The 18514-nt window shown below is 36.8% G+C and overlaps 4 protein-coding genes across 5 annotated transcripts; all 4 read right to left on the reverse strand.

Moving 5' to 3' along the window:
- Positions 1-802: 802 nt before the first annotated feature.
- On the reverse strand, positions 803-7182 carry LOC122280250 (3-oxoacyl-[acyl-carrier-protein] synthase II, chloroplastic-like). Of its 2 annotated transcripts, XM_043091172.1 has the most exons (5): positions 5628-7182; positions 1914-2068; positions 1756-1836; positions 1142-1201; positions 803-1039 (listed from the first exon to the last, which is right to left on the reverse strand). In XM_043091172.1, exons 2-5 carry the CDS (start codon positions 1968-1970, stop codon positions 923-925), a joined length of 315 nt encoding a protein of 104 aa, XP_042947106.1. In that variant the 5' UTR covers positions 1971-2068; positions 5628-7182; the 3' UTR covers positions 803-922. The 2 variants fall into 2 exon arrangements, with proteins under 2 accessions (XP_042947106.1, XP_042947105.1); XM_043091171.1 differs by having other exon boundaries at positions 1914-7182.
- Positions 2551-6013, reverse strand: LOC122300718 (3-oxoacyl-[acyl-carrier-protein] synthase II, chloroplastic-like). The gene is made up of 6 exons (XM_043111575.1): positions 5885-6013; positions 4953-5270; positions 4746-4855; positions 4162-4228; positions 3745-3855; positions 2551-2631 (listed from the first exon to the last, which is right to left on the reverse strand). The coding sequence occupies exons 1-6, from the start codon at positions 6011-6013 to the stop codon at positions 2551-2553; spliced, it is 816 nt and encodes a 271-aa protein (XP_042967509.1).
- Positions 7183-10481: 3299 nt separating the features above from the next.
- On the reverse strand, positions 10482-12691 carry LOC122303226 (protein FAR1-RELATED SEQUENCE 5-like). Its single transcript, XM_043114890.1, has 4 exons — positions 11643-12691; positions 11306-11493; positions 11100-11192; positions 10482-11008 (listed from the first exon to the last, which is right to left on the reverse strand). Exons 1-4 carry the CDS (start codon positions 12658-12660, stop codon positions 10745-10747), a joined length of 1563 nt encoding a protein of 520 aa, XP_042970824.1. The 5' UTR covers positions 12661-12691; the 3' UTR covers positions 10482-10744.
- Positions 12692-12973: 282 nt separating this feature from the next.
- Positions 12974-13677, reverse strand: LOC122300726 (protein FAR1-RELATED SEQUENCE 5-like). Its single transcript, XM_043111589.1, has 2 exons — positions 13026-13677; positions 12974-12984 (listed from the first exon to the last, which is right to left on the reverse strand). Exons 1-2 carry the CDS (start codon positions 13675-13677, stop codon positions 12974-12976), a joined length of 663 nt encoding a protein of 220 aa, XP_042967523.1.
- Positions 13678-18514: the final 4837 nt, after the last annotated feature.

An 18514-nucleotide genomic window follows, 5' to 3' on the forward strand; every position in this document is an offset into this window, starting at 1 on the left:
TTTCTATCTAGTGGCATTTAACCAACTTGACTTTAATAGATTTCGTGCTAGTGTCTTGTTGCGCAATGAGGGTGGTTCTGAAGGGACCCGATTCCTCAATGCTGCTCTTTCTCCATACGTTGGGTGACACATTTGCATGTGAAACTATATACTGACTTTATTGATGTTTGTGTTGGGCTTACTGGTAATGGCTGTGCCAAATTCCAATATGTGGACTGCTGCGGTTTTGAAGATGTATAAAATAAACTTTCAAAATTACCACATCGTTCTTAAACACATTCAAACTATAAGTCATGATGATTAATCTTCCAAAACCAACCCTTTGTTGTTGTCGCCTACGTTTATTAAATTAGATAGTATTACCCTCGTTTATAGAACTACCATTTTGATGACAGAGAAACCTATATTCATCTTTGGTTCTGATACGCATACAAGTCTTTTAGGATAAGTTTATGCCGAAAACACGGTACAGGACTGTACCGTTTAGCCTAGCAATGGTTTTCTCTTCCGAGTAAATTATCAAAGACTGATAAAAAAGACTCATGTTTCCGGGCCACAGTAACTGAGTTTCCATCAAAATGCTTGGTGTCCCACAAGGATTGGGGTGCTCATTCAACACATTTTCTATCGGAAGTAGTGTATTTAAAGCTTGCCCTGTTTTTGAACGAGGCCCCCCGTTAAGCATCGGTCACTCATAATGCGGTTGGTTTACTTAATAATTCAACTATTAGAAGCATTCTGTCTCTAATCGATGCAAAGTTGTAAGTAAAAGACAATATCAATTATCACGTAGAATTCCACATGCCATTTTTACTGTACGGATGGATTTCCCATCAAATTCCAACATATCAATATTAGCCGAAACAACTACTCTAATTAAGCTCAATCCTCATTAGTTTCAGGTTGAGTTTACACATCAAGTTCACTTATAAGGTGCAAACAAGATGGATGAATTGTGTCCGCCAAAGCCAAATGAATTAGACTGTGACACCTTTATCTCCAAAGGTTCCTTCTTGGGGCCGACAAGCACATTCATGTCCTGGATCAGATTCGGATAGCTTAAAAGTTTAAAATCAAGTCAAAGATTCTTCAAGATTCAAAAAGAACAAGCCCTAATGTTCTTTCAGACACAGAAGCGTACCATGCCTTCATCAGGACTTTCAAGATTCAAATTTGGATGCACCCATCCTGCCTGTATTGCCTGCATTTTACATGGAAAACCCAGTTTACAGACAAGAATGATGTAAAAAAAGGAAACCTATTGAATTCCATATGAATGGATCAATTCCAATCATCTACTAAAGTAGGAAACCGGAGGAAAATAATCTATTTTTTCCCTCTCCTCTATGTTTCTGTCATTAAATTTGTCTGAAAGTCATTTTTATTTATCATAATCCCACTCGATACTTAAATCATTCCCTTTAAACTAACCACTTAGCTTAAAATTTTAAAACGTAGGAGCCCCAGCTGTCCATGATAACAAGAAAGGGAATAACTAGTAACCAGAGTCACAATAATGCAGTGCAGAAACTCCGGCAGTCCGCCAAAAATTAGTTGTCATATAGAGGCATACGAATAAACTATGACCATCTATTACAACAGAGTCCACATACTCTCTCTGTTTTAGTTAATGTCCATAAGTCTAGGGACATCAAAGGATTGAATGCTATTTAGTATTTCAGAGCTTCTAGCTTTCAAATCCCAGGTTTCAGTGCTTTTCCCCAATATGCAATGAAGAAAGCAAAAAGTAACTACCTTGACTGTTGCAACAGCTTCTACAGGACCTGAGGCCCCTAACAGGTGACCAGTCATGGATTTTGTGGAGTTTACTTTTAGCTGCAAACATTAGCAATCCGACTAGAATACTGTAAGTCTGATAATTTAGGAATTAAGTAAATTTGTTTTCCTCGTACCTCTGGATTTTTTCCAAAACAATGGATTAGGGCTCGGTATTCATTCAGATCACCCATTGATGTCGAACTAGCATATGCATTTATGTAGTTAACATCTTCTTTAGCTACTCCAGAATTAGCCAAGGCCTTCTCTATGCACACAACAATCCCAGTCCCTGATTTCAGGCATAAAATAGTGCCCGTAAGTTTAAACCTTCATCCGGATCAAACGCACTTTGCAATATAAGGAGCCAAAATAATTTTCCCAGCAAAACCTGGGAAGCTAGCCAGCCCCATGGAAAAATAGCCGATTTGAATTTGTATAGGTAGCTTACTTGATACAAACCTAGAACATGCTAAGGTATTTTGTTGTAAATGAACTTTTTTGCATTTTCCCAAATGGCCTCAATATCTCGTATGTTGAGTTCTAGTATCTTAAATTCTTTTTTGTTACATTTATTATAAATATGACAGAGAAGAGGTGCAAAAATCTATGCAGAATTTCTAGGTGGAAGTGTCAGTTGTGATGATTATCCCATGACTAAGCCCCATCCTGATGGTAGGTACTCTCAAGTCTTTTGGATTACCCTGATAATGCTGGTTGACTGGTGTATAGAATCAGACTTCATCTTTTCCCGGATCCCTTTCTATCTTTTCTCTACTGGTCTTCTAAGAGCAAAACCCCAGCATCTCCAATAACAAACCCATCCCGCTTCTGCTCATAGACAAACTTGTATCTCTAGTAATAAGTTATAGGTAGAAGAAGATGAAGTGCCTAATTACGAACGTGAAATCTAAAATTCTAAATTTTAGTTGATAGTGATGTGACAGAATATGGTTCAATAATCATTTCAGAAATTACTGTTACATTTTCTTTACCAGTCAGCTCGCTCTTTTGGTCTTCCCTTTGCTCTAAAAATAAGGCAAAGAATACATTTGAGTTGTAATTTGGAGAGCACAAATTTCGACAACACATTATGAAACTGTATCAATTTTTATGGGCTATGCCAATGCCACAAAAGCGAGAGAACCGGTCATATCTTTCCTTTTCTAAGCCGCATGTTCCCCTTCCCTACAACAGGGGGAAAGGAATCCTATCAACTTCTTAAAACCTGAGAAAAGAAGCTTATGAGTTTAGCCTTACTTCACATACTATCATATATGAGCTGTCATTAAAGTGTGAACCAGAGCTTATGAATCTGATTTAGTAATATCAAAATTCAAAGTATGATCCAAGAAGACGACAGAAATTTAGAAGCAATACAGTATTCTAGGGGCGGGAGGCTTTGGTTGGTTCACTATTTCTTTGTGAAAGAGCTCCGCATGCCAAAAAACCTCGCAAGCCTGCTGTAGCAATTCACAAAGAGGATGAATAAAATACAGCGAGCATAATGTCTAAATCAAATTCAGGATTAGAAAGGCATGTATGTTGCCTATCGGAAGAACTGCTGCATCGGATCCGCCACAAAGTACCATGTCATGGAAATGCCCACAAATTAGATAGCAGTATTTGGCCTAGTTACCATTTTAGGATATGAAAACTCAGTCAGTAGAATGAAGAAAGACAATAGACCACACAAGCTTTCAAATCAATGTAAAACACTAAAGCAAATTCTACTTAATGTTTGCATAGGACTAAGTTGTAAGTTGTGCACTTACACTATATCACCGCTCATAATATGGCCTGAGGCATTCAGTATACAAAAGTTGCTTGTTGCACAAGCTGTAGAGATTAAATAGTTTGGACCCATCCATCCCTGCAATTCACTAACTTATGAACATCTAGAAGGTTGCAGCAACTATCAGCTCTTGACTTGTTCTAAATTTCTAGCAACACTGTCATTGAACTTACCAAATCCATTGCCAGTATAGCAGAACCAATATTGGTTGTCGCAAAAGGTAAACAAAAAGGATTCATTGTCCTGTAGGAAACCTTCAGTGCTTCTATTGCATCATGAAAAATCTGATTCAAATGTCTCATTAATATAGATGGTGTAGACAAAATGAGAATGGAAACGTGTGTTTTTAATGAATAGTATTATTGGCTCTGCGCTAGGAGGCATGAGGGTAAGTGGAAGTAGAGAGCATGAGATTCATTCCATGTTGCTGCCGCATCATTTGCTTCATGACTTCAATTCATTAAAAACACACGTTTCCATTCTCATTTTTTCTACACCATCTATATTAATAAGACAATTGAATCAGATTTTTCATGATGCAATAGAAGCACTGGAGGTTTCCTACAGGAAAATGAATCCTTTTTGTATACCTTTTGGACAACGAATATTGGTTCTGCTATACTGGCAATGGATTTGGTAAGTTCGATGACAGTGTTGCTAGAAATTTAGAACAAGTCAAGAGCTGATAGTTGCTGCAACCTTCTAGATGTTCATAAGTGAGTGAATTGCAGGGATGGATGGGTCCAAACTATTCAATCTCTACAGCTTGTGCAACAAGCAACTTTTGTATATTGAATGTCTCACGCCATATTATGAGAGGTGAAAGTGTAAGTGCACAACTTACAACTTAGTCCTATGCAAACATTAAGTAGAATTTGCATTAGTGTTCTACATTGATTTGAAAGCTTGTGTGGTCGATTGTCTTTCTTCATTCTGCTGACTGAGTTTTCATATCCTAAAATGGTGACTAGGCCAAATACTGCTATCTAATTTGTGGGCATTTCCAGGACATGGTATTTTGTGGCGGATCCAATGCAGCAGTTCTTCCGACAGGCAACATACATGCCTTTTCTAATCCTGAATTTGGTTTAGACGTTATGCTCGCTGTATTTTATTCATCCTTTGTGAATTGCTACTGCAGCCAATAATAACTCCACATCTATTTTTGTCCAACTTTCCAAGAACTTCCTCGGTGATGCCAGCATCTGCTAATGCTTTCTTCCCAGCAGTGAGAGAGTAAAGAGTGAGTTTGTCTGCCCTCTTTGAAAGTTTTGGTGAATCCATCTGGTGAGAAATACTTGATTTCTAGGAAGATTACTAGAATCAACACCTACAGACAACACGTTTCTAGTCTGGAAATTAGCAAAAAAGATACATGTACCGTTGGAAACGGAGAACAGTCAAAACTCTGTATCTCACTTATGCCACTGACACCTTCAAGAATATTATCGTAGAAGACATCTGGATTGTCACCAATAGGGGTTACCACACCCATCCTGGTCACGACAACCCGCCGCTGCTTTACAAGTTGTTTCTCCTCTGTGATGACCCCATTTGCAGGACTCAAGGCCACTGCCAGAGTATTGCCTGAAACTGTAGCAAAATAGTCCCTAGGCTTGAAGTTTGGTAAGCATTTATGCCAGAAGTTAGATTCAACAACATATAGCATACTATCAACTTTCCAGAACGTCCTCAAATACTATCATGAGCACTTAAATCATTGGATTATGTAAAATAACCGAAATTGCATTTCATGTCTATTCATATCAAGCTTCAATTTTATGAACCGAGGCAAGCAGCAATTAACTGAGTTAAAATCCCTAAATAATACCGTACATAATACTGAAAGTAGAAAAAGAGAAGTGACGAAGAACTCTTGACATGAACTAGAATCCAAACTCGCCCAGACACATACATATACGCCTATTAACCAAACCTTAACCTACAAGCATCTTTGAAGTTATGACAACATAGCATACAGAGAAAACAAAAACCACCAGAATGAGAGAGCATTATACGACGTTTAGAATAAACCAAAAAAAACACAGAAATTTACCAGAGTTTGCACCACGATTTATGCACCTTTGCCTTCGATTCCTAGCCTTCTTTGACCCGAAAAGTGAGAACCCGGTGTCACCAAAAAAGGTTATAGACGAATAATGCCACTTTAGAACTATTATACTCGTTGCACGGCTCGAAAGCGAGGCTAGAACTCATCAGATTTCGAATTCCAGAATTACATGAAAGCAATTTACTAGCAAAACCAGCACCACAACGTGTAATGTATTTTGACACGAGCTTCTCTCTCCTTACCCGTTGGCTCAGTCTCTTTGGAGAGTGAAACATAGAGGAACTAGGAAGCTGGTCTTTCTCAAAAGCAACGGAAGCGCAGGTAGTCACAAGCCACGTACAGAGAGGAGAGGCTAAAGCAGATGACGCCATTAGAAACATCAAGAATTGACACAAACAGAGAGAGAGAGAGAGAGAGAGAGAGAGAGACGGCAATAGAAGGAGTGGAAGCAGAGGAACAAGGCCGCAAAGAGACTAACTGTTAAAGAAACTAATTAATAGCCAATTGAGTAAAGTCCAACCATAAACCAAGACAAGCCAAGCCGAAAAAACGAGAAGGGAAATTCGAAAACTTTGAGAAATTCAGCAGTAAATGGATTGGAAACAGGGGAGAAGTCTCATTTCCATTGATTAGGAGCAGTGGGTTTCATGGGCTCTAGAGGAAGAAGAAGAATATAGTGGCTTTATATTGGAGAGAAGCCCGGGACAGAAATGAATATGACATTTTAAAACGGAGAAAACCTGGGGAGCGGTCCGGCTGCTCCCCCTCATTAAACAGCCCTCCAATGGCTGTACGCTACATAAGCAATTTATAATATTTAGTATGCACTTGTATACACTTGATTAGAGACCCACGTTCTCTTACTCCTTTGTCTTCCATACCATCCTAATCCAAACGAAATCCCACCCCACACTCATCCTCGACGGCGCTTGACCCAGACGGTGGCAAGGACGAAGCTCAACCAAATGGTACTCTCTCTCTCTCTGTCTCTCTCTCTCTCTCTCTAAAATTCCTTTTCTTTTTGGTACTTTCTCGTCCTTATTCTACTTCTTATTTCACGTTGTTTTTGTTTTCTTTCTGCAACCCTCAAACTCCTCCATGTTTCACTCACCAATTCTATCTTTCTCGCTCTCTCTCTCATTCTTTTATCTTATTCGTTATTATGCAGCTATTGAGCCTTTCACCTCCAAGACCTCCACCCTGTCACCAGCCAACTCGGGCCCTTAGCCTTTCTATCACCTAGCCGTGAACCATTAAACACCAAGGTTCATTGTCCAGCTTTACCACACGGCAGCAACTGTGTTGCATGTTTTTCCCAGCGTCCAAGAGACAACAAGTGAACCCAGACCAGCCACTTTGTCCTTGCTCATTATTGCCTTTTCTCCACCAACCATAGACCCACACCACCCCAACAATTATTCTCTGTTTTTCTACTCCTGAAACAGAGCAACTCTAGAAAAGCTAGTTATCCACATCTCCTCACGACACGGCCAAAGGAAGCAAACGACATCGTCATCACCTCACGCTGCCTGCCCTCCCTCTTAGCTCCGCAACCATTGCCCTTAAGCCTCCAGCCCCGTGTTCCTCAACCGTCCAATGCTGTAAAGCTGCCTCACCACCACCGAGAGCCCTGTTTATACCAACTGAAATAGAGCAGCACCTCATGGAACTTCTCGGCAAGCTGTTCATTTGCTGCCAGTTTGCCACAACCCAACTATCAACGTTGCACAACACCAAGGTCACTGGTTTTTAATTGCCGACTGGAATGGTGCGATGGTGGTTTGAAATACGTGTGGGTGAGATGGTGCTCAATTCGTGTGGGTCAGGTGGTCTACACAGCCAAGCTAGACAATGGATGGTCGGCGTCAGGCTGGGATGGCAGCAGTGGAACTGAGCTTTGTCTTGGGCGGCGGCGCAAAGAGACAGGCTTGATTATGGAGAACACGCTTTCTTTGTCTGTTTTGGAAATAGAAAAATGCTGAGTGCAGTCGCCTGGTGTAAACGGCGTGCAGTCGGCGCTGCTGACGTGGATAAATCAAAACTCACCGTTTAGATTGGAACTGGAACTCACCGTTTAGATTGGATAGATTGGAACCCTAAGTCTCTCTCTTTACTCTCTGCTTCTCCTCTCTCGATCCACTCTCGAGACCCTCGAAACCCTCTCTGGCTGGTATTGGAACCCCAAATCCAATCCCAAATCCATCCCAGCACCAGTTTCATCTTGCAATCCATCGAAACCCTCTCTCCCTCTCTGCGATTGGAACCCCAAATCCAATCCCAAATCCATGCAAGCACCAGTTTCATCTTGCAATCCATCGAAACCTCCATCGAAACCCTCTCTCCCTCTCTGCGATTGGAACCCCAAATCCAATCCCAAATCCATTCAAGCACCAGTTTCATCTTGCAATCCATCGAAACCTCCATCGAAACCCTCTCTCCCTCTCTGCGATTGGAACCCCAAATCCATCTCAGAACCAGTTTCATCACGAGACCCTCGAAACCCTCTCTCCCTCTCTGCGATTGAAACCCCAAATCCATCTCAGAACCAGTTTCATCACGAGACCCTCGAAACCCTCTCTCCCTCTCTGTGATTGGAACCCCAAATCCTGTCGAACCAGTTAATGGTCGAGACCCTCTCGCCTTCTCTGCGATTGGAACCCTAGATGTAGAGAACCCTAGACTGCTTCTCCTCTCTCGAACCACTTTCGATTCCGTATCTCACTCTCTGCGATTGGTCTGATTCTCTCTCGATTCCTCCCTCAAAGGTTCGTCCGATTCATCCCGAGAATTCCGAACCCTAAATTTTTCCGCTACGTAATTTTTCAATTTTTTTTTTGGTTGTCATTTTTTAGGCTGTCATTTATTTTTGTTGGTTGTCGAACGGGAATCTGTTGGTATGATGAACACTTCCCTCCCTCTCTACTTCTCGAGCGATTCACCCCTTAGAAGTGGAAAAACCCTAAATTCATTTCTCTGTTCGGTCTGAAACTATTAAGGTAAGATTTCTCTGTCCACTAGTTCATCATAATACTGTATGGGGGCTGTTTTTTTCCTGCGTATGATGACTCTTGTTCAGTTACTAGATCTATAATATTTACAAATTTCTGTTCATCTTGTGTTATTGAATTGCCCAGTAGATGCTTCGAATCTGATTTCTGTTTTTAGTTTGTGAATTTTAGTTTATGTGCTCTGTTATGTGGTCTATTGTGACACTTTGGTTAAGTTGGTGGGTAATTGGTATGTGGTGCATTGTCGAACTGGCTGAAGTGTATGGGTTTATGAGCACATTGAATCTTGGTGTAATAGATGCTCAATGTTATATATTATTTGCTGTTTAGGATGGAAATATCAGTTACTATATATCTTCATTGCAGGATAATATGCCATATCCTCCCGTGTAAAATTATCACCCAAGTGCAAAATGTTATATAAATATTTTTGTTAGACAATTTATCTCTTTGCAAAATATTATGCCATACCTCCCGTGTATATTTCTTCTCCCATGCATATATATACTGTTTAATATATACTCTTGACTGGTGGCTGTTTTTACTTCAATATTATGATAGAGAATGAGTTTTGCTTCTCATTCCGGGTCAAGCTTGGAGAGACCACTTTGCTATTGTGGCTCCCAAGCGAAACTACGGATTTCTGGAAAAGCAAAATCTTTTGGTAGAAGATTTTTCAATTGTCCAAACTATAAGATGAATAAACAATGTGGCTTTTTTGAGTGGATTGATCTTCAAAGTGAGCAAAACACTTGCTGTAAGATGACGTTGGAGTTAGCTGAACGGAGGCACGAAAGGGTACTTCATGAGCGGCTGTGCACGGAGGAAGCCAAATTTACCGCATTGGAGAAGAAGTACAAGGGAGCGTTGAAAGTATTAAAAGTCTCATGGTTTTTTTTTGTACTAGTTTGTGCTGTATTTATTTCGTATCGAAGTGGTTGTAATGTCTATCGGCCAATGCTTCAGCTCATGTAACTCAACCCCTTTTGATGCTCATGACACTTTGATCAGTGGATGTAATAGATGTGTCATATGCAATTTTGTATATCCTGGGACAGTTAAGATGTATTTAAAATTTCTATTGTCTTTTTCCTGGGACTTTTGTATGTATTTAAAATTTCTTTACAAATTTCATGGGACTTTTGTAACACTTTGAAATTTCAGGTGAATTTTCTGGTACTTTAACGAGTTTGATCCTCTGTATATAGACCACTTGTGCTTATAGTTTGATGTATGAGGGAAATTATTACCATTTCTTTATGTGGTTCCAGTATATTAAGGTATGATTATTTGGGCTTCTGTTAAGCATATTGCTTGTACAATACAAATTTGGCAGTGTATTATTGGATACCAGCTTTTTGCCACCAATTGAATACTTAGTAGTCAATTTTTGCATCAGACAGAAGATTACAATAAACTACAATGCTACACGTTACCACATCATTGCACATTAACTCGTATAGATGTGTCATAGACACAAAATATGTAAGCCAAAAAGCTTGAAACGGATACCAGCATCAGGTCTTATAAGACAAATCCTCATACAATATGGTCTTTCACCACAATAAATACACCAACATCACCTAACAAACATCACCTAACAAATAACATCAATTGCACGCACACCTGTTGTGCTTACCAATTGGTCCATAGTTTCCCCAAGTCAAAACCCGTGCCGTAACAATCCCAATAACCTCACATCACATGACCTGTTAATAAATCAATGCTTATATTATGTATGCCATCAATTAAAATCCGTTTTGAGGGAAACACAAATTCTCCTATAATCTATATATATATATATATATCTGAATCTTACATCATACATTTTTCAGCCACTTCCTCCTTTTATCCACTTAAATTCTCAGAGAGAATATACAAAATAGGATCTCATCTACAAATAACTGGCAAGCTGCCCAAATAATTCAGAGGGAAAAGCAAAATAGACCACATCATGTGGTGTACAAAAAATGCATCAGCCTCCTCCTTGTAAATACACCAAGTCACATGAAATATACAAACGCATTACATCCATGCGTTTGACCCATCTCCACCCAGGCCGCTTTGGTTGTGTGTCATCCAATCATAAAAAATCTATTTCCATCCAAATAAACAAATCTTGATCAAATAATAAATAATATTACTAAAATGGCCTAGATAAGTGAGAGATCTTACACTTTCTTGACTACCAACCATATGATGAACACTTTCTTGACTACCAACCATAGGATGAACACTTTCTTGACTACCAACCATATGATGAACACTTCCTTGACTACCAACCATAGGAGGATTACTTCCTTGACTACCAAAATACCACGACTGAACACTTTGCGTGGTCCCACTACTGTCCATAACCTGTTAATAAATACAGGTTATTAAAACACATTACAAATATAGACCTCCTTCAAAAAATATGCCAATCGTACAAACTATCCAAACATGATACCGTAAATTGTCCGTGGTTGGAATATGCATCTGCTTCTGATGGCCCAAATAAACTCCGTTTTGTGCCCATAGGTACTGTATCTCCTTCATCTCGCTAAAAGTGAAGTAAATAGTTATAACTCGTCATAAGGAATATATCCAAACTTTATCATAATGACACACTACGAAAATATTTATGTTTTTATTATCCCCTACTAAAACATGAACCTGTTTGCGTTTTTGAACCACTTGTGCTTTCTTCTGTTTGGCTTTAACCTTCCGCATTTCTGTCTCCATCCTGGATGCTCGTCTAAGAGACGGAGGTCTTCCTTTTCCTCTGACAACAAGTGGACTCTTGACTTGTTGTGAGCTACCAACTACAGCCCCATCTAGTATTGTAACCCCAGGTTCCGAAACTTTGCATTGCAAAAATATAATAAAAGATCATTTCCAATGTCAATCCAAAATAAATAGCAAATGTAAACCCAAAATTGTAAATACACATTTCAATATACAAAATAAAAAACTTTTCACAAAAATAAATTTCAATTGGTGGTCTTCAAACCTGTTTGGCCGCTAGATAAGGGTCGTTGGTTCTGACGATATAATCCAGTCATCTCTTGTATCTTCTTCTTTGCATCGTCAAAGTCCTTCTCAGATTCAACCGCATAATCTATCATCTCATAACACATATTCAGAAGAATGGATTGTCTATTACCATTTGGCCTTTCATCCCCGGCATCGTAGCTAGATCGGATTAAAGTGTATCTTCTCTTGATGTCCTTCCGCCATCGGTCTAAAATGTACCGATCTGGCAACGATTTTATACCGTTTGATTTGAATATAGACAAAATATGCCTACACAGTATCCCCCTCATCTGAAATAAACCACATGAACACTTTGCATTACAGTCATCGACATTAAAATCCACAAAATATGTAACCTGTTTTGTGAACTCCTGAATACGAACTTCATCTTCTACCAAATAAGTCTTCATTACACCATCCATTGTCTGTAAAGTTGGATCCAAATCAAGCACACCGATTACTTGCTGTTGAACTTCCTTAAATTTTGCATTCGTGTACAACAATTGAAATTTCTTTTCAATTGGCGATCTAGATACGCAGGGAATGGTGCCACTAAAGGAAAGAAACTCTGCTTGATTTTCATTCTCAATTTTCCTTTTTAGTGCATTGTCGAACTGGTCGACAAACTCTTTCAGATTTGTTTTTGAATGGACATAACCATCAAAGAAAGCATTCATACTCTCGCTACGCTGAGTGGTACTCATTCCCGCCCAAAAGTGCTCTTTTAGAAAAACCGGTACCCAATGCGCACGCTCCAAATATAAACTTTTCAACCACACATTCTCATGTAAGTCGTATGTATTAATAAACACGGCCCAACATTTTTCAAACTCCTTAATAGTTTGTGTGTCGTATACACATTTCATCAACTCAGTTTTCAACCCGCTTTTATATGCAGCATATGCCCCAAGCTTCTCAGGTGCCTTCTTCAGTATATGCCATAGGCAAAATCTATGTCGCGTTTCCGGGAAAACAATAGCAATTGCATTTTTCATTGCTCTGTCTTGATCAGTAATTATCGCCTTTGGAGCTACTCCGTCCATACATTGCAACCAGGTTTGGAATAGTCATGTAAAGGTCTCCGTGTCCTCATTGGAAATCAACCCAGCCCCCAAAAGAATCGACTGCCCGTGGTGGTTTACACCAACAAATGGTGCAAAGGGCATCCCATACCTATTAGTCAGGTATGTGGTGTCGAATGTCACGACATCACCAAAATACTTATAGGCTGCCCGACTACGTGGATCTGTCCAAAAAACATTTTTTAACCTCCCGTCATCGTCTAAATCCATCAATGCAAAAAATCCGTTATTCTTGTACTGCATCCTTAAAAAATAATCACGAAGTGCTCCAGCACCACCTGCACCAAGTCGTAGATGACGGGCTTTGTCGATGTAATTGCGACAATCCTTTTCCAGAAATGGCAGGTTCTCAAAGCCACCTGCACCAACTACAAGAGATCCGTAACTCTTGTTCAATCGGATACCCGCTAAGTCATTGGTGTCAAGGACTCTTTTAACTGTCTCACTCACTTCTCTGTTACATCGGTAGAAGCGAGATTTCTGTGGGCTGGTAACATGATTATGTGAATTATTGACTGTTGTCAACTGCATCTTTCCATCGACTCTCAAGGCATTTATCCTTGCCTTGCAATCTGTCTTTCCCGTCGGACGTGGGTTGGCAACATTGGATGTCTTAACCCGTGCCTTCCCTCCCCGTGCACAACCAAGAGTAACATATCTGACATTTTGATCCTCTGACCTCTCACTCCTTTGTGTCATCACCCCAAAACCGCATTGCTTAGCGTACTGCTTATAATACCTAAACAAATCTTCAAACGAATTGAACTCCATGCCCGACTTTGGCTCCTCAATCATATCATCACCTTTCGACGATGGCACTACGTGTGATGTACCTGGAGTGCAATCGTCGATTTCCCGTTCACCTGGACTGCCATCTTCAGTTTCCCGTTCTTCTGGTCTATCCAATGCATGTTCTTCAAACTCTCCCATGCCCTGTAAAAGTTGTTCACTTTTATCTCCAAATGTTGAAAAAACACTTGGTAATGGCATACTAAATTAAAAAAACCAAAATTGACCATAACAAAATAATAAATACCTGGTATCATTTTATGGCACTACCAAATAAAAAAAAAAAATTTTATCTAAGCTTCACCACAGTAGAAACTCCTTAAAATATTACCAGAGATTGATGTATTCAGCCCACTTTTCAGGTAATCAAATCTACATATTGAAACTAATAGTTTATAATTTAGGTAGTGGAAGTAAACGATGAGGAATTAGTAACTTTCCTATGAAATAAGCTATATCTTGGTTCATAAAATAAAAGCATATTGCTTTCCATTCCCCAAATTTCTTCTCTTATGGCGTTCAACAAATTAAAAAAGGGAACATAAACTCCTTTAACAAAGTAGTTGCATAACAAGTTCATTAAACCAAATCATCTCCAACAGAAAAGAGCCAATAAAAAATCGTGCAAAGATTTCATGAGAAAAATTTTTATATATTCAAATCATTAACCAAATATTAAAGCCATCAATAACCGAATATTAAAGCCATTGTTTTATACTTGAATCACACCTTTACATTTTGTAGTTTACAACCAATGTAAAAACCAACATCAACCCAATATCATTGGCCTCCTACACGACACAAACCCGAGCAAACCCACACCACATTTGTATACAACATTTTCAAACTCCTCTATGGATTCACGTTCAACAATATATATTTACCATGTTCATTCAAATCCCACAAAACAGAGCCACATATATATCAAACAAATGGAGGAAAATCTGTTTCAGGTTTTTTGAAGCATGCAGATATAGATCCATCTCAGAACCAGAACCTGGCCGTGGTGGTGCGGCCGTGGTGGTGCTGACCCACGAAACTGACCACCCACGTCCCTGACCCGAGATGCTGGGCTAAACTGCTGGCCCGCGAATCTGACCCGAGCAGATGGCCCACGAAGCTGACCCGAGCTGATGGCCCACGAAGCTGACCCGAGCAGATGGCCCACGAACCGGACCCAAGCAGATGGCCCACGGATCTGACCCAATCTCAAGTGAAACCAACCTGACCCAAACAACGGTCGGCCTTTGACCCACTCCAACGCAGACCGGACCAGCCCGAGATCAACCCACCCACCGGCAACACCTCTCTGCACCAACGCCGACGTAGTCTTCCTCCTTTCAGTTCTGGGGGGCTTGCGACTGGAAGAAGCGGGAAATCAGGTGCCTTTCGGAAATGCTTTCAATCTGCACCGGTTTTGGTTTTCATTCGTTTCCTTTTTTTTTTTTTTTTTTAAATAGATGCTGACGTGGCATAACGCCACATCACCCGACTGCGTGCCGCTTACATTTCCCGTTTGCATATAGAACTACTGTTGGAAATAAAACCGATAGAAATTAGAATGGGGAAGACGATTTCTGTGATGGAGAAGAGGTGATTCTGTGTGATGAGGTGTAACTGTTTTATTGTGTTTTTACCTACGTGTTGCCTTGTGAGTGGAAGGCTGCTATTTTGGGTATAACAGCTGGACCGCTCCGCAGCGGAACTGTTTAAAACGCTCTAGTTTCAGGAATCAGTCATCCTTGCGAAGGAAGACGCCAAGTGCCTTGTTAGGCAGAGAATGGAAGGCGGGAAGGCATACCAAGTCCTAACGAGTACAAAGTGTAGCTGTGACGGGATACCTATAAGTTGTAGTTCCCCACTAGCGTCTCAAATATCCATTCAATTTTTCGTACTCCTTTATAGTGTTGTTAATGGATTATTTATAAGCAAATGATAATTTTGATGAATATAAGATGAATTTAAATTTAAATTATTCTATTTATATAAATATTTATATTGAAATGACTATTTTTTTATTATATAACACTAAATAATATAAAATAAATTTGATTTTAGCTATTCACATCAAATCTTCATATTGGATTATCTATTTATTTATTATATAGTAATGAGTAATTAATAATTTAAAAAATATTTAATTTTTTTAATTATTAATTTATTTTATTATTTAATTTAAAAAAACTAACAGAAGTTTATAGATATAGATAAAGAGAAGGAAGAGAGTGTTATAAAAATAATAATAAAATAAGTATTTGATATATGTACAGTATCTACCGAATTTGGTTTTAGTTTTAGATTTACCGTAGCTAAAAGTTATTGTAACAATACTTTGGATAATCCAATATGATGCTTTTTTTATGTCCTATTATGCATTTAAAGATGTTTTTTTAATATTTGGCTATTCTATTAACAATGCTCTTACACGTTTTGTTGATATAATGTAATCAATTATATTAATAAAATACATATAAATAAATAAATAAATAAAAATAACTATACATAAAATTTTTACAAATATATATTTTCCCCATTTTTAATTTGATACAGACCAACAGTTTCTCGACTTAGAAGATTCGAAAAATATAGATATAGAAAGTGGAGTTCACTGTATTTTTTTATTATTTAGTAATTTTTTTAATAAGTAGAATTAGATATTTAAAAAATATTATAAAATTTATTATATGAGTCTGTTCTCTCCCACTTAAACTGGCATCAGTATATAGGAATAACTGACAATGAAATAATGTATAAATTACAAAAATACATTCAAATTATTTGAGAGTCAAATAGAAAATGGTGGTGCTAATACTCTGCCCATTTTTTATCGTTAGGCATGTTGATTAGTGTAAATTGTTTTTTAATTTTTTTTCCTTTTTAAATATTTTTAACATATTTAAATATTTTTTAAAAATAAAAAATATACAAATATATTAAAATTTACTTTCTTAATCGTTAAGTAAAAAAATTAAAAAAATTAATTACATAAACGATGAAAATAAAAGAGTTTAATAAACTCAAATAGCATACTAACATTTTCAATAGAATAAGATTGATATGTGAAGTGACTTTTATAATATTTATTAAATATTTGAATTCTCAATGTACATCGATAAATTTTGTAGACATATTTTTATATTCTCTCTCTTCATTTACGTCCTCAAATTCAGACAAAGGCTTGATAGACTTTTTCCTATTTATGCCATCCATTGAACAATTAAATTTATAAACTAAAAAATTGTCATATTACTAAATTTAAAAAGTACCAATATTAATATTTTTTTATTTTAAAATCTTAGTTAGACAACTTAAACTTCTATTTTTTTTTTTATTGTCATTTGTTTCTATGTTAATGATGCTGAGAAATATCTCAAATAATATTCAAATAAAATATAAATGATATTTACAATCGTTGAGTGTGCGAGCGTCGAGCAATTTTTTTAAAAAGAATGAGTAAATATAAAATTTATATGAAAAAAAATATTTAATAGTGAACCTTACTCTTTTTTAAAATTATTGTGCGATATTTACATATTTCAAAATTATATATAAGATTACCTTATATAAAAATATAAAACAATAGCTATTTATATAACGTATCAAAATAACCTTGACCTCGAAGTACATCATTATGGAAAGACTTTTTTAACTTCCTTAAAGATTTAGTACAGTTTATGAACCTATTGGCTACAAAACTAAAAGATCATGAGCTAAAAATAAGAAAACTATAAAACTAAAAAGACCATTAATTTAAATATAAATTAAATATATTATTTTTTTATGTAATACTTTTAATTTAAGAAATTAGTAATTAATTACATATATTATGTTCGTTTAGTAAGTTTAACTCGATAACGTATATTATTTGAATGGAAAATTTTATATATCATATTATTATCTCACCCTCATCTTATTATGTAAGATGTGTCGCATTTATAACCATTAAATAATTATTTATTGGATGATCATTTATCACCTAATGATGATAAATATGTTACATTTTACATAGTAAGATGAAAATAAGATGAGAGTATGAAATATGTTAGAGATATGTATTTAAATATATAAAATATGTGATATGTCTAACTTTTCATAAGAAGTTAAAAAAGTAATAGATCCCATTAATAATTAGTTTGAGATAGATTAAAATGAATTTGACATTCAAACAAAATTTAAATCAATGGACGAGATAAATAGGTGTGAGTAAACTTATAAATCATCCACTCATTTTTATAAGAAAAATTATACTTACAAACTGGTGTAAATAACACACATATCAAAATGCTTAAAAGATCAATTTTAAAATTTAAATCTTACAAATTAAATATTCTAATATAAGTGATATAGATAATATATTTTACCTATCTATTTGCAAATAAAATAATTCTTTTTGTAATGTGACATGTCCAATATTTTTTTCTGGATATAAGCCCAAATCAGATTTCATAACATTATATCATAAAAGAAAGAAGGTACCACTATAATCCTGCAATTTGTTACCAAAAGGTGGATTGTTTAGATAATTATAATTTTTGGTGAACAAGTAAGTAAAAAGGACAAATGCTAGGGTGCAGATAATGTGCATCCCAACTATGCACTGAGTGTAAATAATTTCTTTTAAGTATTTTTTAAGTATTCTTAATTATTAAGAAAAAATTAAAAAAAAATTACAAATTCATCGATAGTCACTACTTCAACGATTAAAAAAAATTAAAATACCTAAATTAATAAGGTATATATTAATATTGAGAAATAATATTTACAGTCATAAAATATGTAAATAACATATAATTATTTTGAAAAATAAAAATAAATAAGAGATCGACATAAATTTTTTTTTTAATTTTTTTAATAATAAACTCTACTTTTTAAATACCAAACACACTATTGGAACTCACTCTCGTTGCCTAGCACTGTCCGTTGCCCAATGACCACCGAAACATGGATTAATAATAAAAAGAAAAATGCCAAAGATACC

This window comes from Carya illinoinensis, chromosome 1 (genome assembly GCF_018687715.1).
Source record: "Carya illinoinensis cultivar Pawnee chromosome 1, C.illinoinensisPawnee_v1, whole genome shotgun sequence".
Taxonomy (NCBI): Eukaryota; Viridiplantae; Streptophyta; class Magnoliopsida; order Fagales; family Juglandaceae; genus Carya; species Carya illinoinensis.

Bases quoted from the DNA above. Each gene is read 5' to 3' on its own strand.
- LOC122280250 (XM_043091172.1), bottom strand. From the start codon at position 1,970: ATGGGTGATCTGAATGAATACCGAGCCCTAATCCATTGTTTTGGAAAA. The intron at 1,837-1,913 runs GTACGAGGAAAA...TAATGTTTGCAG, and splicing joins GTTTTGGAAAAAATCCAGAG to CTAAAAGTAAACTCCACAAA. The intron at 1,202-1,755 runs GTAGTTACTTTT...TGTAAAATGCAG, and splicing joins AAGCTGTTGCAACAGTCAAG to GCAATACAGGCAGGATGGGT.
- LOC122300718 (XM_043111575.1), bottom strand. From the start codon at position 6,013: ATGGCGTCATCTGCTTTAGCCTCTCCTCTCTGTACGTGGCTTGTGACT. The intron at 4,856-4,952 runs GTACATGTATCT...ATTTCTCACCAG, and splicing joins ACTGTTCTCCGTTTCCAACG to ATGGATTCACCAAAACTTTC. The intron at 3,856-4,161 runs GTATACAAAAAG...CATTTGAATCAG, and splicing joins CAATATTCGTTGTCCAAAAG to ATTTTTCATGATGCAATAGA.
- LOC122303226 (XM_043114890.1), bottom strand. From the start codon at position 12,660: ATGAAAAATGCAATTGCTATTGTTTTCCCGGAAACGCGACATAGATTT. The intron at 11,494-11,642 runs GTTTGAAGACCA...TGCAATGCAAAG, and splicing joins CTTATCTAGCGGCCAAACAG to TTTCGGAACCTGGGGTTACA. The intron at 11,009-11,099 runs GTATCATGTTTG...ATTTATTAACAG, and splicing joins CCAACCACGGACAATTTACG to GTTATGGACAGTAGTGGGAC.
- LOC122300726 (XM_043111589.1), bottom strand. From the start codon at position 13,677: ATGGGAGAGTTTGAAGAACATGCATTGGATAGACCAGAAGAACGGGAA.